This window comes from Macaca thibetana, chromosome X (assembly GCF_024542745.1).
Source record: "Macaca thibetana thibetana isolate TM-01 chromosome X, ASM2454274v1, whole genome shotgun sequence".
In the NCBI taxonomy this organism is placed as follows: Eukaryota; Metazoa; Chordata; class Mammalia; order Primates; family Cercopithecidae; genus Macaca; species Macaca thibetana.
In genome coordinates, this window is record NC_065598.1 from 46,865,787 (window position 1) to 46,891,850 (window position 26,064).

At 50.1% G+C, this 26,064-nt stretch overlaps 3 protein-coding genes across 6 annotated transcripts in view; 2 read left to right on the forward strand and 1 right to left on the reverse strand.

Moving 5' to 3' along the window:
- Positions 1–26,064, reverse strand: part of NDUFB11 (NADH:ubiquinone oxidoreductase subunit B11) — a 477,292-nt gene that overhangs the window by 73,458 nt on the left and 377,770 nt on the right. The window contains exon 1 of one of the 2 annotated variants that reach the window (XM_050775766.1): positions 11,139–11,142. The exons of the other annotated variant lie outside the window; for it this stretch is intronic. The gene's annotated coding sequence lies outside the window, so the exon portion shown is untranslated. Of the gene's footprint in view, positions 1–11,138; positions 11,143–26,064 lie in introns of those variants that run through there. 2 annotated transcript variants of the gene reach the window in all.
- USP11 (ubiquitin specific peptidase 11) overlaps positions 1–26,064 on the forward strand; it is a 52,440-nt gene that overhangs the window by 20,278 nt on the left and 6,098 nt on the right. Inside the window, exons 2-10 of one of the 2 annotated variants that reach the window (XM_050775578.1) lie at positions 16,824–17,017; positions 23,170–23,279; positions 23,451–23,581; positions 23,894–24,011; positions 24,408–24,553; positions 24,695–24,756; positions 24,882–24,984; positions 25,385–25,558; positions 25,649–25,807. In XM_050775578.1, the coding sequence (XP_050631535.1) occupies positions 16,842–17,017; positions 23,170–23,279; positions 23,451–23,581; positions 23,894–24,011; positions 24,408–24,553; positions 24,695–24,756; positions 24,882–24,984; positions 25,385–25,558; positions 25,649–25,807 (1,179 nt within the window). In that variant the 5' untranslated portion in view covers positions 16,824–16,841. Of the gene's footprint in view, positions 1–16,762; positions 17,018–23,169; positions 23,280–23,450; positions 23,582–23,893; positions 24,012–24,407; positions 24,554–24,694; positions 24,757–24,881; positions 24,985–25,384; positions 25,559–25,648; positions 25,808–26,064 lie in introns of those variants that run through there. The other variant, XM_050775577.1, reaches the window with a different exon arrangement.
- CDK16 (cyclin dependent kinase 16) lies at positions 2,645–13,847 on the forward strand. Of its 2 annotated transcripts, none has more exons than XM_050775657.1 (16): positions 2,645–3,067; positions 7,413–7,620; positions 8,242–8,375; positions 8,475–8,600; positions 8,691–8,747; positions 8,845–8,959; positions 9,622–9,716; positions 9,815–9,877; positions 10,129–10,252; positions 10,436–10,556; positions 10,665–10,762; positions 10,845–10,950; positions 11,032–11,074; positions 11,233–11,323; positions 12,415–12,492; positions 12,579–13,847. In XM_050775657.1, the coding sequence occupies exons 2-16, from the start codon at positions 7,419–7,421 to the stop codon at positions 12,614–12,616; spliced, it is 1,491 nt and encodes a 496-aa protein (XP_050631614.1). In that variant the 5' UTR covers positions 2,645–3,067; positions 7,413–7,418; the 3' UTR covers positions 12,617–13,847. The 2 variants fall into 2 exon arrangements, with proteins under 2 accessions (XP_050631614.1, XP_050631615.1); XM_050775658.1 differs by lacking the exon at positions 2,645–3,067 and adding an exon at positions 6,957–7,172.

A 26,064-nucleotide genomic window follows, 5' to 3' on the forward strand; every position in this document is an offset into this window, starting at 1 on the left:
CACTCTTCTACTCAAACTTGAGTGTAAGGAATAGCTCAACCTGTTCTGAACTGGCCTGATTGCCATCACAGCCTGTGCCCACATCTGCTGTCTCCTGGGCCAGTAGTTCCTGGTCCTGGGCACAGTATATGCCCTTGCCCACCTCCTTCTGATTATTTTATTTTCTTGGCCTGCTCTGCGTGGGTGACCTCATCCTTCCACAGTTTCTTCTTCCCCAATAGGACATTGAGGACAGAGGCATTCTCCCTTTGGTATCTAGTGGTGATGCTGTCAAGTGGAAAGTTTTTCCCACCACAGGAACTTTCCCATTATTGCTCTAGAGTATCCTAGACACCACACCGCAGTCCACTGGTCATGCCACTACAGCAGCTGAGGCTTGAACACAACTGTTGTCTTCTTTCTCCAGTATGCCAGCTCCTTTGCAGATACTCTGTAGACACCTTGTTCGCTGCACCTCCCCCATTACAGCTCCATTTCTTCCCTACCACAACTCCTGGATCTCCTTGACACCTTATTCGTACCTGACACCCTTCTCCATCAAAACAAGCTTTTGAGTCATGCATGAATCCTGGTTGCATCTTAGTTGTTCTCCCTCCACCTCATTCTATTTTACTCTGCAGTTTGTCTCCCATTACAACACCAGCCAGAGATCAGGGCTCAGCAGGCGGGGGTTGCGTCATTGCACCGAGCCCCCTGCACCCAGCAGCCACAAAGGATAGGGTGGGACAAAGGTTTCTCTTGTCATTGCCTGGAACTATTTGCCCACCTCCTTCTGATCATTTTATTTTCTTGGCCTGCTCTGGCAGGCATTCAACAAACATTTGTTGCGTGCTGTGTGCCAGTCACTTTCTAGGCACGTGAGACAGCACGTGCCTAGAAAGTGAAAACAAAGATCCCTGTCTTCTTGCGGTTTATGTTCTGCTAGTTTGAGACCCAGAACAGACTATAAGCACAGTAAGCAAATTGTACCTTAGAAGTTGATCAATGTTCTTCAAAAGGCGAGGAACAGCCCGATCTGGGGATCTGGAATGATGGCAGTGCAGGTAGGAATTTTTAAATAGGAAAGGCTTCATGGAGATGACGTTGAAGCAAGCACCTGGAAGAAGTGAGAGAATGAGGCACGTGGATGTGGGGCAGGAGCATTCCAGGCAAAGGGAACCACAGCAAATGCAAAACCCCTGAGGCTGGATTGTGCCCGTTTCACTCAGAAACGGCTAGAAAGAGCGCTAGTATGGTGGCAGTGAGTCAGGGGAAGAAGAGGAAGAGATGAGGTCAGAGAAGTGATGGACCTATTCTAGGCCAAGGCGAGGACTTTTGTCTTTGTCAAATGTTTCCACTCCCATCATGGCCCGGGAAATCTTCACTAATATAAACCTTACTGAAAATCCTAACTGGTGTGACCAAGGCTGCCATAAAGGGAAGCCCGGAAGAGGCGGGAGGCTGCTTTGGAACAGGGTAGTGTAAGGATGTGCCAGAAGGCCTGCTGGAGGTTGCAGCCCTTTGAGCGGGACTTGGGGATAGTGTGGTTTTCCAGGCAGAAGGAAGTGAGGGATTAGGTCGACCTGTTAGTGCTTGTCACACAACAGGCGCCCAATAAATAAAATGGAAATAAAATCGCGGAGTGTTCTACTTGTGTTGACTGACATCAAAACAAAACAAAAAACCCGCAGAGTGAGGGAAGGCACGGGCGGGGCTGTGGCGGGCAAGAGAGGTGGCAGGAAAATCCAACGCACGGCGCCTATGCAAATACTCGTGTGAGGCAGAAGAGAGTCTCCGCCCGGCTAGAAGTTCCAAGCATGCGCAGTAGCGGCTCCTGCACCCTTAAGGATCCGCCTCTTTCCCCTTTCTCAGCTTCGCTTTCACCCCGGGAGGCCCGCTGTATGAGATGGAGGGCGGGCTAAAGGCGGGACGAGACCCGATTGAGCGCAGTTGTGACCAATCACCTTGCGGAATATTCGGCCTATAGCGAAGGAAAAGCTCAGAACAAAAAGAAGGCCCCACCCCCGCTGACGGAGAAAACCTATGAAACCCGGGCGGAGGCGTGTGGAGTTGGGTAGAAAGCGAAATCACGCCTCTTCAGTCAGCCACGCCCTTTATTCTTGCTCAGCCTCGCCACAGAGAGCAAATCCGATTGGCTGGGCGACAACCTCAAAGGGCGGGGCTGTACACGTTCACTATGGGAATAAGGTAGCGGTTGGGGGGGCAGATGGGCGGGGATAGGCTGTCCTAGGTAAGGTGGTAAAGGCCAATAACTCTTCAGGCTGCCTCTCCTCGAAAAGTCATCTTCTCGCGAACCTTTAAAATGCCTTCCTCCCCAGGCACCTCAAGGGACTAGAACGGAGTGCTTCATTTCTCTTTTTCCTCCTTGCAAAAGTCCCGTTTGCCACCATGGGGATGTACCAAGTGAGACTGAGTAGGGGGAGCGAGTGGTGATGGACGCGCCAGGTTACTGGCCGCTGCTCACCTAGGCGCTAGCAAACTTCTGCCAAGATCGGAACTGAGTACTAAACAGCCTCCACACTTCTCCCTGGTGCCGTCCCCGGCCTGGCGCCGCATCCCCCTGTGGGCTCGCGATGGCCGCGTCCCCTCCCGCTGCGGACGGGTCCTTTGGTACAGGCAGTCCGAGGTGAGTCCCCTCCTTTCTACTTCACCCTTCCGAGCGCCTGCGTGCGCATGCGCGGAGCGCGGCGCGCGCGGCGGTTGGGCCGTTGGCTGTTCGGCCCTGGGATCCGCCGCCACTCCGCGATCAGCCGGCTCTGAGCCGCGAGCCGCCGTGAGCACTCGGATTCGAGCCGGCGCCAACGAGCCCGGGGGCATCGCCCGCAGCGGCCAAGCTCATGGCCGGCTGAGCGGGACGCCGCCTCCGCCTCAGCCACCGCCGCCGCCGCCGCCTCCTCCTCCTCAGCCGGCGGCGGCCCGGGCCCAGCAACCATGGCTGAAGACTACTGGGACGGGCGCCTGCGGCGAACAGGAGGAGAAGGAGGTCGCGCGGCCTCATCCCGGGCCGCCGCCCCAGGCGCCGCCGCGCCGGCCCCGCGGCTCTGAGGTTGCTCGCGCGCCCCCGCCGGTGAGCGCGTCCCCGAGGCGTGGGGGCTGCCCCTCCTCCTTCAGAACCCACCCCGGGCGGTGCCCAGGGGTCTGGGCTGCCGGGCTGGCAGGTGCCCCCACCCCCGGCGAATTTCCCAGAATGCACCGGGGCGGGGGTCATTTGGGGCCTCCCTGACCTTGGCCCCGCCCTGGGCCCGTCCTGGGAGCTGGGGTGGGAAGTGCTGTGGGTGCTAATGGGGAGCAGGGGAAATCAAAGGACCAAAGGGTGTGGAAATGGGTGACAATGGGGTGAAAGACTTGGGGGGTTTGCTAATGGGGGTCGGAGCATGTGGCAGTAAGCCTCATGCCAATAAGCCGTGTAAGGTTCAAGGCCCCGTGTGTGCTTGTGGAAGGAGGGCGGGGTGCGGAGCGGGTGAGGGACCCGAGGGTGTATAACGGGGGATGTCGAGGAAGTTCCAGGACATGCTCATAGGGGTTATGTCCGCGGAGAGGCCCGGTGTGTGTTCATGGGGGACAGGGTGGCACAGGTACCAGAACGTGTGCTGATGGGGTCAGGGCTCTGAGGCCTGGCGTGTGGCAGTGAGGCCCGGGATGCTGTTAATGCTGCGTGTCTGTCCCTGGGGCCTGCGGTGTGTGAGAATGCAGTGTGTGCTTTTGGAGGGCAGGTAGTTAAAGGACTCGAGTGAGGCGTGTCTGCCAGTGAGGGTCATGGCTGTAGAGAGTGTATGCCTGTGGCCTCGAAGGTCTAGGTAGTTTGGGACCCAGTATATGCTAATGAGGGCAGAGTGGAGGAAGATCCTGAGGGTATCTAATGGAGGAAGAACTGTGGAAGACCTGAGCCTGGCCTAAGGGAGATGCAAATTGTGTGTCTGCCTGGGCCCGGGAAGGGGTGGTGGGGAAGGAAGTGTTTTAGCACCGTCAGAGGCTCAGTGGATGAAGAGTCAAGGTGATGTGAGGTGTAAGTGTGTCCATGGACACAGGGAATGAGAGTCTCGAGGGCACACTAGGAAGGAGCAGGGTAATATAAGAAGTTCTGGTGGTTGCTAATGTGGGTTTAGAGCCATAGAGGCTCTTCAATGTGTGCCATTGGGAGAGTCAGCTGTGTAAAGTCTGGAATATGCTAATAAGCATCAGAACCTTGCAAAGATTGTGCCCTTGTGTCCGCGGAGGACCAGAGTATGTTGAGGTTCCAGGGGGTGCTACTTGGGGGTAGGGCTGCAGAGGGAATCTAGTGTGTAATAAGGGGGATCAGGGCTTTCATGAAGGGATCCAAGTGTAACCAACAGGGATTATATCTGTGGAGGGGTCGGAGCAGAGAGCAATAGAGGACAGGAATGTGTGATGATCTCGGTGTGCTAAAGTGGATTACAGCTAGGGAGGGCTGAAGTGTGTGTTAATGGGAGTCAGGGCTGAATGGAGACCTGTGTGCACTAATGAGGGTCAGGCCATGGTAGAACAGGGTGTTCTTGTGTCCCTGGGGAATAGGGCTGAGTAAGGGTTCAGAGTGTACTAACGGGGAGGCAGGACTGTGTGAGGCCCAGCGTGCGCTAATAGAAATGAGGCCTGAGTGAAGACTCAGTTTGTGCTGACCAAGGGGACACTTTATGTTAACAGCATTCAGAGCAGCATGAAGAAAGTCCAGTGAGTGCTAATGTGGGTCAGCTATAGAGTACCCCAAGTGCACGTTAATAGAGGTCAGAATCATGTAAGGGGAACAATATGTTAATGTGGGGAGTCAGTGCTATGGAGAAGGTAAGAAGAAGCTAGGCCAGGGAGGGGCCCAAGAATGTGGTGGCAAGAGTTACTCAGAGGAGGCTGAGTGTGTGCTGACAGAGTTCAGGGCGGTATGTTATGTGTTAGGGCTTTGAATGCTGATGGGTATATGAGATAATAGCAGGTAAGATGTAGTGAGGCCTCCTTGAGGGTCTAGCGTGTATTAATGGGGATCAGGACATAGAGTGCGATGACCAGGTCCTTAGTGGTTGGTGTGGTGAGTATCCTTGAGTATGAGAGTAGTCTGAGGACGGGTGTATGTCTTTGGGGATCAGGAAGGGTCAGGCAGGACATGTGCCCTTTTTGGGGTGAGGTTTTATGTCCAGTTTCTTGCTGCCTCCTTCACTTTTTTGAAATCTAAAAAGCTCAATCAACTGAAATGATATTTAAAAGTTTCCTTGAGTATAAATGTTCACCTATCTCTGTTCACAGGGGCTTGCCTGAGCCCCCCCCATCCCCCTTTCTGGGAGTGTCATGTGATATACAGATTTTACACCCCATCTTCCTAAAATCCCAAGAAACTGAACTCCAGAGCATGTCCAGCCCTTGGGGTTTCCAGTTAGAGGTCATGGACCCATGGCTCCTCCTGGCTCCCTCCCCATCCTCCATTCAGCCCTACTTCCAGTCTCCCCCAGCCCCTCCCCTACTCCCTGTCGCAACATGCAAAGCAACTGGGTATCTGTGCCATATGGGGACACAAGGTTGTCTTTGGGAGCTGGCCATGCTTTACCTTCCTCGCCTTAGGCCCAGTATTCAGCCTCCCATGTCAGGATGTTTTGTCATTATCCTGGGTTCTCCATGGATGGACCTCATCCTGTATCTGAGGTCTTTCTGCTAGGGTGGCCCCTACCCCTCCTGGGGATAGTGAGTTCAGCCAGGTGGGGGTGGGAACTGCTGGGGGAAGCACCTGATTTCAAGGTAGCAGATGACCCATTTCTCTCCTCAAATCCAGCCTCAGTCTCATCTTCGACCTCCTATCTAGCTCTACTTCCCTTGGGCCCGGGGCCATCTTAGGCCCTGCTGTGAGTCCAGATGGTTCCTGGGCCAGGTCTTTCCCCCTCCTTGCTGGCCCAGAGCCCAAGAGGAAGCAGAAGACGGCTGGCCTAAGCCTTTTGGTGGCCCCATTCCCTTCAGCAATCCATCTAGGTCATCTTCCTGTCGATGCCAGCATCCCTGGGCTACCTTGTTTAGGGTTGTTCAATGAATAGCAGGGACTCATCACTTCAGCAGAGGTTGGTCCTAGGCCCTCAGCCCCCTGATTCACTTATTTCTGCCATAAGCACTTTTTGAGCATCTACTCTGTGTCAGTCACTATTCCAGGTCCTCAGGACATAGCCGTGACCTAAACACAGAAATCTACCCTGGCGGAGCTGATCTTCTAGTTGTGGCGGTGAGGAGATAGACAGTAAAGACTAAAGAAACAAATAAGTAGGTGGTGTCATTTCTGAGGAGGTAATGAGTGCTGGGGGGATAACTGGCAAGGTAAGGGAGCTCGGGATGGTTGAGATTTTAAATAGGGTTATTCATGGAGGCCTCATGAAAAGGTGACTTTTGAGCAATGGCCTGAAGGGAGAGGGGAGTGAGCCATTTCGAAATTTAGGGGAAGGGTGTTCCAAGGTACCAAGAACAGCCAGTGTGAAGGCCCCGAGGTGGGATTCTGCTGGGTGTGGTTGCAGAACAGCAAGTAAGAATGGTGGCAGGGCGGTTGGGGGGGGGTGGTGGGCAGAGAGGTAATAGGGCCAAATGAGGTAAAGAAAGACCTGTGGGCCACATTGAGGACTGGGGTGTGTATTTGGGGTGATGGGAAACGTAGTACATTCTTGAGTAGAGGAGAAATGTGACCTGGCTTGTAAAAGTCTAGATTGGACCCTAGGGGTCCTAACCTGATCAAACCTTTCTGGCAGCCCTGAGAACAGCTGGTATACACTGAGATCCCCCCCTCCACACAATCCCACCCAGTGGGTGGGTCTGGGCAGGACACCCTGACACACACTCCCCCCCCCACCCACCTGGGTAGATGAATGGGATGATGCAGTGGTTGTCATGACGATGAGTGCTAGAGAAGTCAGGAGGAGGGTCCCTGTGGCCACAGGGAATAATCTGCCTTGGCCTTTGAGGGTGGTGCCAGGGGAACTATGCCACTCTATGGGCGTGCTCGAGGCCATGTCACCCATCCTTCAATTCTGGGCACACGCCCTGGCCGACCCATGGCTGGGCCCATCACTGCAGCTGTACCTGAGAAGATCTGCTATGGAGCCTTCTGCTCCTGCAGTGGGGCTTTTCCCCTAGAGGCCAACAATCCATCGTTTGGGCCCTTGCCCTCAATCAGCCACCTAAATCTGAGAACTCAGGTGGGCTACTTAGGAGCAGGGTCCCAGTGGAGTTGGCTCTGTGGGTGGGCAGGTACTTACAAAGATCCCCGTCCATGTTGGGTTTCCAGAAATCCTGAGTGGCTCTGGGGTCCATATTGGTTGAGTGAGCACTGACAAGTCCATGTCAGTGCCCCCTGCTAGACTGTGGGCTTTAGGGGACCCATGGTGATCAAGCAAATGCTAATATGAGACCCATTTCCATCCTTGTCCCTTGCTCAGATCGCCATGGATCGGATGAAGAAGATCAAACGGCAGCTGTCAATGACACTCCGAGGTGGCCGAGGCATAGACAAGACCAATGGTGCCCCTGAGCAGATAGGCCTGGATGAGAGTGGTGGTGGTGGCGGCAGTGACCCTGGAGAGGCCCCCACACGTGCTGCTCCTGGGGAACTTCGTTCTGCACGGGGCCCACTCAGCTCTGCACCAGGTGGGTCCACTGGCTACCCCCTCTCCCATATGACCCCAGGCTGCTTCCCAGGTGTTGCCTCGTGGCCACATTCCTCATTTTCCTCTCAATTTTCTGCCCTTTCTCTGCCCCCCATGTGCTCTCTTCTCCGCCTTCCTTCCCATCTTCTCTCAACACCCTCGGTCTATCTGTCCATCTGCTCTCCTCTCCTTGCCTTTCTGCCCAGGCCCCGTTGTAGGGGGGCACAGGGTGCCTCGCCTGTCACAGTTGCCCCAAGGCTCCCTCTGCCCTTCTGCCCTCTGTGATGGCCTCCTCAGGCCTCTGGTACCTGCCTGCCCTGGGCCTGCCTTCCCAGGACCCTTGGCTTCCCCTGCCACCACCTAGCTACCAGCTCTGAGCTCAGCTTTCCCTTGGAAGGAAAGGTTCCACCAGGTGACTTTTGCCTCCCCACCCCCCAGTTCAACCTGTCCTAGATGGACCTGAGCTTCCCTGGGCCCTATCACCCTCTCCCCGAGGGACTCCAGGTTTCCTCTGGGGGCCATGTGCACACATGTGTGATGATGGAATATGTCTCATGGGGGAGGGGGTGTCCTGTGGTTTCTGACCCCACCTGGCCTGCCCTACCCCTCTCCCTGCCACCAGAGATTGTGCACGAGGACTTGAAGATGGGGTCTGATGGGGAGAGTGACCAGGCTTCAGCCACTTCCTCGGATGAGGTGCAGTCTCCAGTGAGAGTGCGCATGCGCAACCATCCCCCACGCAAGATCTCCACTGAGGTGCTTGACCCAGTCTGGATGGTGGAGGAGCTGGAAAAGGGGGTTGGACCTGGGGAGGTGGAACTCATGATCCTGTTTCTCTCTCGCCTTACCTGCTAGGACATCAACAAGCGCCTATCGCTACCAGCTGACATCCGGCTGCCTGAGGGCTACCTGGAGAAGCTGACCCTCAATAGCCCCATCTTTGACAAGCCCCTCAGCCGCCGCCTCCGTCGTGTCAGCCTAGTAAGCACCTTGTGTTCCTGTCCTCTCCTTTTTCTCCTCCTCTCCCAGACCCTTCTGAACTTGCTTCAACCTGCCTCATTTGTCCCACAGTCTGAGATTGGCTTTGGGAAACTGGAGACCTACATTAAGCTGGACAAGCTGGGCGAGGTGAGAGGCAGCTAGGAGGCCCATGGTGGGGATGAAGGTCAGTGGGAACTCCTGGAATCTCATAGCACCTCTCCTGTCACACTTCCTCACATTCCAGGGTACCTATGCCACCGTCTACAAAGGCAAAAGCAAGCTCACAGACAACCTTGTGGCACTCAAGGAGATCAGACTGGAACATGAAGAGGGGGCACCCTGCACCGCCATCCGGGAAGGTACACACCCCCATCCCATCTGCCCCAGGCTTCCCCAACTCACCCCTGGTGCACACGCTCCATAATGAGAACAAAGACTGGTTCTGGGACCCCCCGCAAAACACTCTGGCTTTCATGGGAATGCCTGTTACCCACATATCCAGGTAATAATCAGGGTAACCAGGAATCTGTTCCCATTTGGATAAAAGGTGGATGAATTGCAAACCAGGGTTTGGTTCCGAGAACACCCCTGAAAGTGCTCACCAATTTATTTACTGTAACAATTTCTAGTCAGAATATCACATGGAATGAATTTGAATTGCACTGAAATTGAGTGTGCAAATTCAATTTCACATGATGCTGCAGGCCTGTGTACTGAGGGTTGGAGCCAGGCCCCTTCCCAGAAACCAAAAACAGGTTGTGAAAATCTAGTGTCACATGAGCCTGGGGCTGCAATCCCAGGTTCTTGCTCCATACTCTCCTCTGAGTCTTGTTTTCCACATCTGCAACATGGGGAGACAACTTGCATGAGGTGGGTTAGAGCTGGTGGCTCCGAGGCATTACCTTGAACTGTCTGGAGAAAGAAAAAAAACCTGGGCTTGTCCCTTTCTAGTCCTTGTCCTCACCTCTGTCCTGAGGGTAGGACCCTGACTCTTCCCGTCCCACTCCCATGCTTCCTGCAGTGTCCCTGCTCAAGGACCTCAAACATGCCAACATCGTTACGCTACATGACATTATCCACACGGAGAAGTCCCTCACCCTTGTCTTTGAGTACCTGGTAAGGCTGGGTGGCACTGGGTCCCGGGGGGAGGTGGGGAGAAGGCCAGGAGCCGTAGGAAGTAACCCTCATTCCTGTACCACCTCTTCTTTCCTCAGGACAAGGACCTGAAGCAGTACCTGGATGACTGTGGGAACATCATCAACATGCACAACGTGAAAGTGGGTGTGGGGCAGGAAGCAGGGGCACAAGGGGGCCCCCACTCACCCACTCCAACCCACAAATCTCCCAGAAATGGACTTTTCCCTTTGGCTTTTTTTGCTAGGAGCCCTTGGAGGGCACTGGGATCCTGTCCTCTATTGTGTGACAAGCCTCTGGGCCTGGTGTCTGTGTTTGGGAGGGGAGCAGTGCCTGCTGGGGGTCGGGCTAGTGGATAGTCTTTGATCTCTGCCTGCCATTCCTGGGTCCCCAGCTGTTCCTGTTCCAGCTGCTCCGTGGCCTGGCCTACTGCCACCGGCAGAAGGTGCTACACCGAGACCTCAAGCCCCAGAACCTGCTCATCAACGAGAGAGGAGAGCTCAAGCTGGCTGACTTTGGTACCACTGGCCTCCCCCTTCTTCTCATTGGCTCACCAGCCTCCTACTTTCCCATGACCACTTAGTCTCACTTCCCTTCAGCCTTCCCAGATTTTGCCTAGGACACCCTCAGTCTCAACTGCACTCTCCCCCAGACTTTGCCCATGACCCCCTCACTCTAGCTGTCCTTTGTCTGATTTCCAGGCCTGGCCCGGGCCAAGTCAATCCCAACAAAGACATACTCCAATGAGGTGGTGACACTGTGGTACCGGCCCCCTGACATCCTGCTCGGGTCCACGGACTACTCCACTCAGATTGACATGTGGTAAGGACAGGTGGAAGTGTGGCAGGGGCCACGTGGTAAAGGGGGTGGCTTGGTCACAACAGCCACCCAGTCAGCTGCCTCTCTATTCACTGTGCCCTCCCTGCCCAGGGGTGTGGGCTGCATCTTCTATGAGATGGCCACAGGCCGGCCCCTCTTCCCGGGCTCCACGGTGGAGGAACAGCTACACTTCATCTTCCGCATCTTAGGTGAGGAGGCATGGGCCCTAGACGCTGTGGAGACACAGAGAGGACCTGTGAGATGTTTGGGGTAACTCCTCTTCCCTACTAGGAACCCCAACTGAGGAGACGTGGCCAGGCATCCTGTCCAACGAGGAGTTCAAGACATACAACTACCCCAAGTACCGAGCCGAGGCCCTTTTGAGCCATGCACCCCGGTGAGGCTGGTGGGTGGGTGGACGTTAGGGGCCAGAGTGTCCAAACTCATTTTAAAGCAGGTCTCTTTGTCCTTGTGGCAGACTTGATAGCGACGGGGCCGACCTCCTCACCAAGCTGTTGCAGGTGAGACCACCTTGGGTCAGCCTTGGGGGTATGGGATTCCAGGTGTGGGGAAACAGGGACCTCCCCCCCCCCAAACCAGGGGCAGGGTTTGAGGTGGGCAGAGAGACCTACTCGTTGAAGATAATCAATACTATCCCCCTCCCCCCACCCCCATTCAGTTTGAGGGTCGAAATCGGATCTCCGCAGAAGATGCCATGAAACATCCATTCTTCCTCAGTTTGGGGGAGCGGATCCACAAACTTCCTGACAGTGAGTGGAGCTGGGGAATGGACCAGCCAGTGTGGGGACTGGGAAGCAGAACTGCTGGGGCCAGCTGGCGGGTTGTGTAGGATTCTGGCTATGCTACTCTAAGTGGGGGGACATCTTGTTCACAGGTGTGATGGGTTGTATTTGTTATGAAAACATTTTTTAATTTTCAGTTCCTTTTACCTTTCATGAAAAATTTAAAACATACATAAAAATATATGCAATAGCATTTTACCTTTTTTAAAGTAGACATTTCCTTACATGCGCTAAAAAATGCACAAATCATAAGTATACTATACAATGAATTTTCATAAATGAAACGTATCCTTGTAACTAGCACAAAAGTCAAGAAACAATGTTAAAAGCTCCCCACCCCCAGCTCCCTTGCATCTCCTTCAGTTATTCCCAGCCCCTCCCCAAAGGGTGACCACTGTTTTGACCTCTAAGAGCAAGGATAAGTTTTTTTCTGTCCTTGTATTTTATAGAAATAGAATCACATGTGATGTTCTCTTTTTCTATCTGGCTTTTAAAAACTTTTTAATATGGATATTTTCAAATATATGTATTTATATATTAGTCAAAATAATATGATGAGTCCCTAAGTATTCCAATAAATCATCAATCCGTGGTCAATCTGGTTTTATCTATATTCTCTCTGATTATTTTGAATCACATCCAATCTCAGACATCATAGCATTCATCCCTAAACAATTTCAGCATATACCTATAAAAGATTTTTTTTAAAACAAATTATCAAACCTACAAAAAACATTTGCTCACTCTCCCTATCTCCCCACTGGATTAATACATAAAGCAAACCCCAAACACCACCCATCACCTAGACTTAACCAGTGGTAACTGCAATACCATAATCCACTTGACAAAATTAATAATGATTTCTTTGTGTCATGTAATAGTCCGTATTTTATCTTCCCTGGTTGTAGCTTGTTTGTATATGGAATTGTTTGACAGATGAAGGTCAAGCCTCTCAGAGAAGAGGCAGCGTTTTCTAATTCTTCCAGTGGGGTTATATGGGGCTGGTCCTGAATGACCTCATGGGTCATCCCCCACTTCTATGTCTCCCCAATCTGTAGCTACTTCCATATTTGCACTAAAGGAGATTCAGCTACAAAAGGAGGCCAGCCTTCGGTCTTCGTCGATGCCTGACTCAGGTAGGTACAGCCCCTTGTCTTCCTCCCCACCCTACCCACCTACCTGCTTACCCACCAACAGCCGTCTGCTCTGCTTTCCCCCACAGGCAGGCCAGCTTTCCGCGTGGTGGACACCGAATTCTAAGCCACAGACCGAGGCCCCAGCAGGCAGCGGCTGGAGGGATGCCACACCCCTCACAGGGCAGCCCCCAACTACATCTTCCCTGCTTACTCTGCCTACCTGCCTGAGCCATGTTCACCTGCCCACTTGTCCCTTGCTGCCTGTCCAAACACCCGACCATTGGCCTGTCAACCCACCCATTGGCCTGTCTGCTGGGTGCTAACAAAGCTCTCATCACTCCTTCACTTGGTCTGTCTGTCTGTCTGTCTCTATCTTGGTAGTTGCCGGTGGACAGCATGGCCGTGCCAGCCTCTCACACTGAGGCCAGGCCTACCCCTCATCATACCATCCCCCAGGACCACTACCCCACGGCCAGCCAGGGGTCCAGAGCTAGCTCAGGCTGGGAATCTCGACTCAGACAAGATGGTGACAATGCCTTGAGTCTGAGGCATCCCCTGCCTGCTTTCCTGCCTGCCCCACCTGCCTCATATTGTGTGGGCCTTTTTTTGTTTGTTTCATTCATTGTTTTTTTTTTTAATTATTTTAAATGAGGTTTTCATTTTTTTAAATGCAATATCTCTGTATACAGATTGGCTGGGCCCCACCCCCTGCGTGTGGCCCTCCCACAGTATTTTGTGCAATGAAGCCCTGCTCCCAGCCTTTCAGAGACAGGGACACAGCCCCTATTTGGAACCCTGATCATCACCAGACCCTGGGATCGGCTATGGGAAAGCATGCCATGGCCACTCGCCTTCCTACCCCCGCCTGCCATCCTTAGCTGCAGGAGGATCTGGGGACTACCAGAGACTCTGGGAAATGGACAAGGTGGGGGGCCCCACTCTTTCTCTCCTGCAGTCCCATAGCTGGGGCCTCCTTCCTTCTCAGGGTCTCCCCAGCTCAGCCCTCTTGCTCCCATCCCACTAGGTGCTGTTGGGTAGGGGCCCTGCCAGGAACTGACCAGCTCAGCAAGGAGCCATACTGTGCATATGTGCACAAGCAGGGTTGGGGGAGGGGGTTGTGAGGGGTTGTGCCCAGGTGTTGCCCCCTATCTCCTGGGGAGGGTGAGCAGGGCAGGGACAGTCTCCAGGGTCAGTCCCTGGATGGGTGGTTACCTCCCCTTCCTCCACCCTAAGCCCTGGGGCCCTGAAATGGGGTGGGAGGGCAGGGGTGGGAGCCCTCCTAGTGGGTTTGGGGGGTTGGGTTCCTGAATGCACCATAATCGCTGTATGAAATATTAAAAAGTCTAAAGTGAAAAGCCTGCTTGCAAATCCCTGTAGGGGTGGAGGGTGGCCAAGCTGGGGTGATTACTGGGACCTTGGAGAATTCATACCTGATCACCACTGTCTAGGAAAACACTGGGAGTGGACCAGGGACACGTCACAACTATGAAAAAGGCATCTAAGGTATTGCACATGTAACAGTAGAACATGGAGTTGAAGCAGGTAGGGCAGGCTGAATGGTGTTGATGGGCTGAGAAGCAGAAAGGGGAGTTAGATTTGCCCAGGAATGTGAGAAAGCCTGATAAGAGGGTGGAGACAGGGGAGTGGAGAGATGATGTCTGAAAGACACTGGAAGGCCCAATAGAACCATCGATGGGAAGATGAGGCAAAGGCCCTGTATGACCACTACAGCATCTGACTAGGAAACCATGAAGAGGAGGGAATCTTGACAGTAAAGGGTAGATTGTGGACCACTGAGTAGATAGAGAAATCCTTAACCTGGAAATTTCAATTATTAGTGTCCAGGAAGTAATAGAAACCATGGGCATGGGTGAGAGAGTTTGCAAGAGGCCAGGGATCAATGACACAACCTGGGATTTGCTCTCAGGTATGAGGATAGTTGAGACTTTTATTTCCTTTGTCCTGTGAGTTCCAGCCCCAGTCCCACCATCTTAGGCAAAGCCAAGGATTGTTTTGCAAGCAGAAGAGGTGGGGTGAGCAGGGCCAGGCAAATACTGCAAGTAATGGCAAGCCTAATTAAGTGGCCGTTTACTAAAGCCCAGTGGTGGGGGCCCATGGACTTCTAATCACTCTACTGTGTTTTGTTTGTTTTTTGAGATAGTCTCTGTCGCCCAGGCTGGAATGTAGTGGCACAATCTCGGCACACTGCAACCTTTGCCTCCTGGGTTCAAGGGATTCTCCTGCCTCAGCCTCTGAGTAGCTGGGATTACAGGCATGCGCCACCACACCCAGCTAATTTTTGTATTTTTAGTAAAGATGGGGTTTCACCATATTGACCAGGTTGGTCTCGAACTCCTGACCTCAAGTGATCCACCCGCCTCGGCCTCCCAAAGTGCTGGGATTACAGGCTTGAGCCACCAAGCCCAGCCTCTACTGTATCTTTGTAAGCACTTTAGTGATGTTTCAGCTTGCAGCTTCATGGTGCCATGATGACTGCCATGTCCCCAGAGGTGGAAAAGCAAGCAGGGAAAACAAAACACCTTCCTTACCTGCCTGTTTTCTTTTAACGGCTGGAATTTCCACAAGCTCCTCAGCAGACTTCCGGTGCCGTTTCTTGGCTAGAATCAGATGACATGGCCACTTCTGGCAGCAACGGAGGATGGGAAAAGGAGGGCCTTGCAAAGGGGGACAGGATTGCCAGGGTGGATTTAAAAGGATTAGACTTCACCCAACTGCTCTGGGAAGTGGTAGGGTCACTGGTGTGGGCAGAGGTTGGCCTCTGGAAGGTGAAAAAACGGTCTAGGGCTGGAGGTCTCTTGGATTTACCTGGCTGCCCAGATAAATGGGGAGGGGGAGTCTGCAGAGGTATAATGGGGAGAATCAATTCAGAGAATCTGACAAGATTCAACTGGGCTTAAAGAGCAGCTATCTGCCATGTGTCTGACTCAACTCAAATGCCACTTTCTTTGGGGACCCTTAAGTGAAAGGGCTGCTCCCTTACCTCACCCAGCGCTTACAAAACTGACCCCTCATCTATGCCAGGTCTGGGCTGGGGGCTGGAATCAGAGTAATAAAGACACAATCCCTGCCCCGCAGAGGTTAACTGAAAATAGGTAAATTACGAGATTGTGAGGGGGAAGGGAGGTTCGAAATTAAAGTCATCACCAACAGGGCTGGCAGCCCTGGCAGAGAAAAGAATAGCATAGCCTAGTGCAGTGGTTCTCAATCAGAGACATTTTTCCCCCAAAGGACATTTGGTAATGTCTGGAAACACTTGGTTGTCCTGAGGGGTACTACTTGGTATCTAGTAGGTAGAGGCCAGGGATGCTGCTACACATCCTGCAATGCCCACAACAAAGAAATGACAGTGCTGAGGTTGAGAGACCCTGGCCTAGTGCAAGACTTCTCAAACTCTGGGCCTCGGGATTCCTTTATGTTCTTAAAAGTTTAAGACATTCAAAAGAGTTCTTGTTTATGTCATATAGCCTCTGGATTCAGAAGCCTCTAGATAATTACACTGTACACCCCTGAGAGAATGAGAGTGAAAAAGTATTGTGAAAATAGTTTTCATTTTGTGAACCCGCAAGAGGAGTTTTGGACCGGTAGACAGGCTGGGACCACACGGTTGGAGAATGTTTGACCTGGTGTTTAAGGTCACAGCTCTGGAACGAGATTTCTCAAGTTTAAACTGCAGCTCCATCACTTATTAGCTGAGGGACATTTCTGGTACTCAGCGTCCAGTTGTTACCCATGGGTGATAAGGACAGTACCTGCTGCCTGAGGCTACTATTTTAGTCCAACAAAGCACTTAAACTGGGCGGACAGCTAGTTTAGTTATGATTGCTATGACTCCAACAAACATAGGGCCTGGGGCTAACTTGCCTTCAACACCTTGTCTAGTGAATAAATCTAGTTCAAGAAGAGAAACAATGACCCGCAGGCCTAGGTGGGTCTCTGGAGGTGGAAACCTCTTTTGCATTGGGTTTTGATGGTTAAGGGTAGTACAATGAAGGGCATTCTGATCAGGCTAACAAACGCTGCTCCCAGGGTAGGAGTCCTCGCCCACCTCGGGAACCTCAGCCTCCACTTTCCATGCCACCTGTGCCCTAACTCTACAGGGCGTTGGAACCCCACAAGGCATTTTTGTCTTTCTTGGTTCCCACTGAAGATTTTACCCCACCTAACCCTTCGACGCGTCTGTGCGCGGGGCCATTTCCAATATGGCAGTAGCCCCGCGACTGTTTGGGGGGCTCTGCTTCCGTTTCCGGGACCAGAATCCGGAAGTGGCTGTTGAGGGGCGTCTTCCAATCTCGCACAGCTGCGTTGGCTGTAGAGGAGAACGGACAGCGATGGCGACGGTCGCAGCAAATCCAGCTGCTGCTGCGGCGGCTGTGGCGGCGGCGGTGGCGGTGGCTGAGGATAGAGAGCCACAGCGCGAGGAGCTGCCAGGCCTAGACAGCCAGTGGCGCCAGATAGAAAACGGCGAGAGTGGGCGAGAACGTCCACTGCGGGCCGGCGAAAGCTGGTGAGGCTGGGCTGCGGTGAAGCCTCGGCAGAGGGGACAGTGGGGGCATTGACAACCGCTGGAGATTCGGCGGCCGAGGGCGGCGGGAAAGCTGCTGCGGGGTGCGGGGGCGGGGGAGTGGCCGACGGGACAGCGGGCTAAAGGGGCGGGGAAGTGTCTTTGAATGAATCGCAACGTCTGGAAAAGGGGCGGGGCCTGTGTGGTGCAGTCTGACGCCTGAGAACAAAATGGGGTTTGTTGTGATGAGACCGGTTTCAGCCCTGGAGGTGGGGCCGGGCCTGCGTAGTGAAACTGCGTAGGAACCTGGGAGGAAGGTGGGTTCTGCGATGTAAGGCGGGGGCGCGGCCTGCGCTGCGTAATGCAACTTTTGGGGGCGGGGAGCGGTCTCCGATTGCTCTGGCGTGGCTGGGAACGAGGCGAGCTTTGTGACGTCAGCAGAATAGCGGGATGGAGCCGAACGGTCCGAGGGAGGGAGCGGGGACCTGCGTGGGGGAGGAGCTTGGAGCCTGGGAACGAGGTTAGGTTGGTGACGTGAGCCGAGGGGCGTGTTCTGAGGCCGAGGGACGACAGTGGAGGGGAGGTGGTGCCTATAAGGCAGAAAATGGCGCCTGCGAATAAGCAAAGTTTATAATGCGCAGAGGTTTTTTATTCTGGCAGAAGCCTTCCCGAGTCGAGAGAACGTGCAAGTGATTAGCACGGGAGGGGCCTTCCATGTTCAATTGATTTTCTGTCTTGGTACTGTTTTGGTTTTAGAATCAAGAAAAAGTCGTTTTTTAAAAACCGATAATTTTGATAAATCGGCTTGTTTTACTGATTTCTTGCTAAACAGTGCTTCTTGAGATTTACTGCTTCTGGGTTCATTTTGTTTCTGGCCGAGTTGCATCTGGTTTTTTAATTGTGAAATACGTAAGACCTAAGAAGATTGTATAAAACATTTACGCAGCCCAGATTGACGGACATCCTTTTAAAATAAACGGCTACACTCTTCAAAAATGTCAGGGTCGTGAAAGACAAAGGCTGAAGAACTGTTCTAAATTGAAGGAATTAATGCGATTTAACGAGTCATGATAACTAAATGCAACATGTGATCCTCGATTGGATCCTGGAACAGAAAAAAAAAATTATTTTAAAAATCAATTTTTTATCATAAGATTATTTTTGTCTCTTTTACTGTAAAAGGCAATGGAAACATCGGTGAAATTTTATTAAAGTGGGTAGATATTAGTACTACTAATTTCTTAATTGTGATCATTGTGGCATGAAAAAGAATACCCTTGTTTATAGGAAATGCTGAAAAATTTAGGGATAAGAACTCATTGTGTAAGCAGTTTATTCTCAAATGCCTGAAAAATTAGCATATATAAATTTATGGTGAGGGGAAAGGGGAAATTAGGGAGATGTTGGTCAAAGGATACAACATTTCAGTTAGACAAGAAGAATAAGTTCAGATCTGTTGTACAACTATAGTTAATAAATTCATTGTATACTTGAAAATTGCTGAGAGATTTTACATGTTCTACCACCCCCCAGAAAATTGATAAGTATGTGACGTAATGGATGTGTTAATTGCCTTGACTTAGTCATTCCACAATGTATACATAAGTCAGAACTTCATGCTGTACACCATAAATATATACCATTTTTGTCCATTTTTAAATAAATAAAAATACCAAAAAAGAATGCATGTAAAGAAACAACGATTGAGCAAATGGGTAAAATATTAGATTTGGAGGATCTGGATGTGGGATATGTGGGAATTCTCTGTATTATTTTTGCCATTTTTCTCAATCTATTTCAAAGTTTAAAAATTAAATAATAATTAAATAAAAACGTGTGAATTCACCATCCAGGTTAAGATTCAGAACACTGTCTTGAGAAATCCTTCTTTGCCCCTCCCAGATGGAAATTCCCCTCCTTGCTCCATGGGAAACTGTTATCCTGAATTTTGAGTTAACAGTCTCTTCCTTTTCTTTAATGTTTGACCACAACTGTATGCATCCCTAAGTAGTATGTAATGTCTAAGCTTTCACTTTATACATATATGGAATATATATATAAAATTCTACTGGATGCATACTGTGAGCCCTTCTCTTCCTATCAGGTGATACATGGTATCCACATGACATCATTGGTGATGTTAACCTTGATCAGTTGGTTATGGTAGTGTTGGCCAGGTTTCTCAACTGTAAAAGTACCGTTTTCCTCTTTACGTACGCAATAATTGTTTTTAAAACATGTATCATGTCCAGCCATTCCTCAAAATACCCCTAACAGCTTCCCATCTCTTGCAACGTAGATGCTGAAATCCTTACAGTGAATCGTAAGACTTTATGAAGCTGGTCTCCAGCTTGCATTCTGATGTCTTCCCAGATCTCTCCTCTGATTACGCACTCCCTCTCTGTCTCCATCCAGGCCGGCCATATTGGACTCTTGCTGTTCCTCAAACACATCTAACCTTAGGGCTTTTTCGAGTGAGGTTTACTCACTACAGAGTTCTTTAATAACCACACCAGTGAAATGCGTATCTCTGTTACTGGGGAGATAAGTTGAGATTTTCCAGATCGGGAATACAAACCCAAGCCGTGTTTTTCTGCCATTACGTCATACCTTTCCTACAAGAAAAAGCCTCATTTCATCCTGAGAATAAACAAAATAACCACAATGTTTTATAACCCATTTGAAGATGTTCAAAAGGGCCTTGAGGCTTTGGTCCTTGCCTCTTCCTACCTTTGTGGCCTTGTGATTGTGTCACTGGTAGATAGGACATTACATCCTGTCATCCTTGACAATACCCTTTAAAATTACCCCACCAGTACTGGATTTTCTTTTGGGATGATGAACTATTTTGGAACTAGGGAGAGGTTGTGGTTATACAACTGTGAATGTTCTAAATGCCACTGAATTGTTCACTTTAAGATGGTTAATGTTATGTGAATTTCACCTCATTAAAAAAATTACCACACAAGTGTTGGTTCAGTATTGAAGCCCGTTTGTTTCTGCTGTCATGGGTATTATCATGAAGCATTTTTGCTAAACTCCACTTTGTTAATGCTTCTCTATTTAGATAAGAGCAAAGCATCTCAAGGTTCTTTATTGCTGTCCGTTTTCCATTTTATAGGGGTTTGCTGAAGTGGCCAGGATATATGTATTTATAAAGCATTTTGAAATCATGGACTAACCCTAAATCATATATCTTGTATCAGTATTAATATTTGCACCTTCTGTCTTTTGTCAGCTGTTAGATTTGGGTGAGAGTAGTTAATTTGGTAATCACAACTGATTTAATTTCTGGGAGAAGCTTATATTTTAAGGCAAATTCAAATCTGTAATAATATAGCCTCCTTGGAAATTTTCACTTTTTCCTTTTGTGGGATGAACCACCTTCAAACACAAATCAGACACAAGAGAAAACTAGAAGACAGAAAATAAAGAATTGTTTAGTAACTTTTTTCCATAAGCACATATTTCATATCATTTCAACAAATTTGAGGAAGCACAAATAAACCTAAGTGACTTTAGCAAGATCAGTTGTACCTGTATATACTGGCAACAAGACACTAGAAAATTAAATTGTATTATACCATTTATGATAGCATCTAAAAAATTGAATACCCAGCTGTAAATATAATAATTTGGGTGTTATTGGTACAGACCATGACACCTTTGTTGTGACTGCTACCTGGCCTGACAGAGATTGTGAGACATCCTGATTTCAGAGATGTTACAATGATTTTTTTAAAGTGTCTTTGACTTGAAGCAATATGGTAATAATATTCTGTGAAAAATTATGTAAAACGTCAGTCCTCCATGAAATCTATAGAAATTCAACCTGTGGCCAGGTCTGGAAGTTTTGCTTACCACTGTACAGAGTGATTTTAATGTTAATTTTTGTTCAAAATCTGCTCTTAAAAGGAAGTTGAGCAATTCCTACCTTTGCATTGGAAGGTACTGTTAACTATAGCTTTACTGAACAAATTAATTTCATAGACTGGCTACGGAGGCAAGTAAAGCCACAAAGGGTGGATGGTGGTGTGTGTGGTACAGGGTTGGGTTTGAGCACTGAGCCACCAGCACAGAAGAATTTGTTTCCCTGGTGTGAGTGATACGGCAGGGTCTGTGGGGGTCAGTGCAGCAAAAAAAACAAAACCAACAAAAAACTCACAGAAATGTTTGCCTATCCAGGTGACTTGTGACTATTCCAAGATTTGTCTGTCCCTCCATCCTCCCACCTCTCTGATCCTTTCATGAACAAGGGAAAGTTGACATTTTAAAGAATCACATTAATGAGGTTAAATTGGGAGAATCACTTGAACCCGGGAGGCAGAAGTCGCAGTGAGCTGAGATTGTGCCACTGCACTCCAGCCTGGGCGACAGAGCAAGACTCTGTCTCAAAAAATTATGATAATAATAGGTTAAATTGCTGGAAAACCAACCAATATAATGTTATATGTATTTCATCAAATTTGGTTATGTTTTAAAAAACATTTATTTGAGGCTGCTCAATATTTGGGATAGCCTTTTATGTGTCAGAAATGCCATAGTAGAACAGGTGTATGTGTTTGTGTGTGTTCAGGCAGGAGGAGGTTTATGTCTGTGAGCTTTTATGTCCAAGCCCTGAAGTCCAAGCTGTCAGAACAATGACAGCTAAAATTCATTTAGCACTTACTATATGTCAAGTATTTTCCACACTTCAGGTTTTCTCACAAAGGCAGATTTCAATATAGTTCTAATGGTTATCCTTATAGTACATATAAGTTTCACCTTTAAAAGAGAGCTAGTTGAACTGTATACTGAAAAATGGTTGATGATAAGTTTTATGTTACGTGTTTTTATCACAGTTTTTTTTTTGTTTTTTTGTTTTTTTTGTTTTTTGTTTTTGTTTTTTTTTGAGACGGAGTCTCGCTCTGTCGCCCAGGCTGGAGTTCTGCGGCGCAATCTCGGCTCACTGCAGGCTCCGCCTCCCGGGTTCACGCCATTCTCCTGCCTCAGCCTCCCAAGTAGCTGGGACTACAGGCGCCCGCCACCACGCCCGGCTAATTTTTTGTATTTTTAGTAGAGATGGGGTTTCACCGTGTTAGCCAGGATGGTCTCGATCTCCTGACCTCGTGATCCGCCCACTTCAGCGTCCCAAAGTGCTGGGATTACAGGCGTGAGCCACCACGCCCAGCCTTTATCAAAATTTTTAAGAGAACCATAAGCTAAGAAATTTATTATAAAGCCAAAATAAATTCTAAATTAAAAAATGAACCATAGCAATATGCAGTCCTTTTTTTTGTTTCTTTCTTTTTTGTTTGAGATAGAGTCTCGCTGTGTCGCACAGGCTGGAGTGCAGTGGTACAATCTCGGCTCACTGCAACTTCTGCCTCCAGGGTTCAAGCGATTCTCGTGCCTCTGCCTCCCAAGTAGCTGGGATTACAGGCATGTGCCACCACGCCTGGCTAATTTTTTGTATTTTTAGTAGAGACAGTTTTGCCATGTCGGCCAGGCTGGTCTTGAACTCCTGACCTCAGGTGATCCACCAACCTTGACCTCCCAAAGTGTTGGGATTACTGGCGTGAGCCACTGTGCCCCGTCTTTTTTTTATTTTATTTTGTTTTTCATTATGCAGTTTTTGAAGGAAAACCTAATGGTTCTTTTTAGCATTTTAAATTCTTTGCTCCTTTTAAGCAGATTTTCACGATTTATCAATCCAGTTCTTAGCTCAAGAATTATGCTTCCATTGATATATCCTTTAGAAACAAACATGTAATGAATGGCTAAAGCCTTATAAAATTAGCTGCAGATGGCAGATATCTTGAGCCTGACTTAACTGGGTTATCCCACAGACTAATTCAAATGAATTATCTTTTATTCTAGAATAAAACCTCATGTTTCCTAGCACTATAAGTATGGACTTTTTGTTGGTTTGTTTGCCATTGTTGAGCACATTTTCTGTTTTTAATCAGATTTCTTTTTTAATACTAAGAAGTAATCTAACATACAAATCTGAGCTTCGCTGAATAAATTTTGCTTCTGATTTATTTTTATATGACGCTGAAACTTTTCATCTTAAATTATAATGTGTCGATACTTTCAGTCTGATGGGCATGGGAAGTTGTATAGCTAACCCTCAGCTACCCATGTAATACCCTTGTTACCTGTCTGGGCCCCAGGTTCCTTGTGGAGAAGCACTGGTATAAGCAGTGGGAGGCATACGTGCAGGGAGGGGACCAGGACTCCAGCACCTTTCCTGGCTGCATCAACAATGCCACACTCTTTCAAGGTACAAGGCCTCTGCCTCCTCCTCATCTTAGCCCTGGAGTTCTCTTCCCTTCCATCCCTACAGATGATCATAAGCCTATTCTGTGTGCTAGGTCACTGGTGGGGTGGCCAGAGTTATTTGTCAGTTTCCTTTGCTAATTCTTCCTCTGCCATCTCCACCCCCGCCCCACAGATGAGATAAACTGGCGCCTCAAGGAGGGACTGGTGGAGGGCGAGGATTATGTACTGCTCCCAGCAGCTGCTTGGCATTACCTGGTCAGCTGGTATGGTCTAGAGCATGGCCAGCCACCCATTGAACGCAAGGTATAGTGGATGGGGAGGGTGCATGGTGGGGAGTGGGTAGTAAGAAAGCCTTGTAGGCCCAGCATGGGTCCAGATCCTTGTATGCTGAGTAAGTACACATATGTCTGCTCTCTTCCCCCTCCTAGCTCATCATATAGGTATCTTTGTGTGTCTGCTGTGTGTGTTCCCCTGTGTGGCTCCCTTTACAGACCATTGTATATGTGTGTGTGTATGCTATGTGTGTAAAGCAAAGTGTGTGCTCCTCTTAGCTTAGAGGTCATAGCGCCGTGTCTGTGTGGGTACACCTGTGTCTGCACCCCTCTACCCTTACAGGTCATAGAGCTGCCCAACATCCAGAAGGTCGAAGTGTACCCAGTAGAACTGCTGCTTGTCCGGCACAATGATTTGGGCAGATCTCACGCTGTTCAGTTCAGCCATACTGATTCTATTGGTGAGTCTCAGGGTCACAGAATGGGTTGGTGTTCCTAGCTACTGGTCCCAACTCAGTGACTTGAGGATGCATAGAGTTAAGCTGTAGCTGACTGAAAAGGCACTGGTCAGACTTTGGAAGACCCAGAAGGCATTGGCTAAATTGGGCGGAGGCACTGAGGGGATCTCCTAGAGCCCTGAGGGTATGTGAGCTACATTCCAGTGGCTTACATGGTGTGGCAGAGGGTATTTGCTGGAAGTCTCCAGTCTGGAGTTGTGGGCCAGTCATTTGGAGATTGATTGAGGACACAGGTACTGGGCAAGCATGTGAAGTCTGTAGGGATGTCAGGTATGCCCAGATGAATCGATCATTTTGGGTCTCACAAAGATCTTGAGTGCACTCCATCACCCTGCACAGGCATGGTATTGCGCACAGCTCGGGAGCGGTTTCTGGTGGAGCCCCAGGAAGACACACGGCTTTGGGCCAAGAACTCAGAAGGCTCTTTGGATAGGTTGTATGACACACACATCACGGTTCTTGATGCGGCCCTTGAGACTGGGCAGGTAAGGATGGGGAGGGCTTTTCTGTTCAGGTGGACTGGCAGATAGATTCATCTGGCAGTACTCAGGTTGGGGGAAATTAAGGCTAGGTACCCATAATGTTCTCCATTAATACCTTTTCTTCTTTCTCTTTCTCCAACCCAGTTGATCATCATGGAGACCCGCAAGAAAGATGGCACTTGGCCCAGCGCACAGCTGCATGTCATGTGAGCCCTTGGGGTATCTGATCCAGAGCGGGGGCGTCCCACAGTAGGCAAAATGATTTAGCCCGTGAGCACATTGCACCCCCATGCAGCAGGCCCTCAGCTGACAGTTTCTCATCCAACCCCAGGAACAAGCACATGTCGGAAGAGGATGAGGACTTCAAGGGCCAGCCAGGCATCTGTGGCCTCACCAATCTGGGCAACACGTGCTTCATGAACTCGGCCCTGCAGGTTGGGCCATTATAGTTGTGTCTGGCACAGCCACGGGGTTGGGCTTTGAGAGCTAAGGACTGGGGACAGAGCTGGGGTCCTAAGGGGACTACAGGGCATGGGGTCAGGCTGAAAGCTAAGGCCCCACAAGTCTGAAATGACACGTCCACATTCATTCCTGAACTATCAGCCTCTTCTCCCAGCTTGTCCTTGTTTTCCGTCTTCTCTCCCCTGCTCTCACGTTCTTCCTTCTCGTGAAATCCTAATGCCTTCTCTCCCTTACTCTCCTGCTCCTCTCTCTCCTCCCTTCCCCTTCTCTCCCATTTTCCTCTCTCTTCCCTCCTGGCTTATTTTTCTGTATCCTCACTTTGAACCTTCTGTCTCCCCTCTGCCTCATTCACTTGACCCCTGGCCCCTGCAGTGCCTCAGCAACGTGCCACAGCTCACCGAGTATTTCCTCAACAACTGCTACCTGGAGGAGCTCAACTTCCGCAACCCACTGGGCATGAAGGGTGAGATTGCAGAGGCCTATGCAGACCTGGTGAAGCAGGCATGGTCTGGCCACCACCGCTCCATCGTGCCACATGTGTTCAAGGTGTGACTCAACCCTGGGCACCCCCGACCCCCTGCTTCTCTTGGCTCTCCTAACTCCCTCTCACTCTGATGACCCTGCCCATCTTCTTAGAACAAGGTCGGCCATTTTGCGTCCCAATTTCTGGGCTACCAGCAGCATGACTCTCAGGAGTTGCTGTCATTCCTCCTGGACGGGCTGCATGAGGACCTTAATCGGGTGAAGAAGAAGGAGTATGTGGAGCTGTGTGATGCTGCTGGGCGACCGGATCAGGTAGGCTGCCCCTGCATTTGCAGTACCATTAACACCACTAAGGCCTCTGCCTCGGGGATTTTCTGGCCTCCCTGGGATACTAACACACCACCATTTTCTGTTAAGTTCCTCTACCCTGACGTCAACTCCAGCCTCACTCCTAACCTTAGCTCCAATACCGTATCTGCCACCACACTCAACCCAGAGTGAACCCCAGCCCAGTCTCCTGCCCTAAATGACCCCCAGTCTTGACCGTGAACATAGTCTCCGTGTATCCC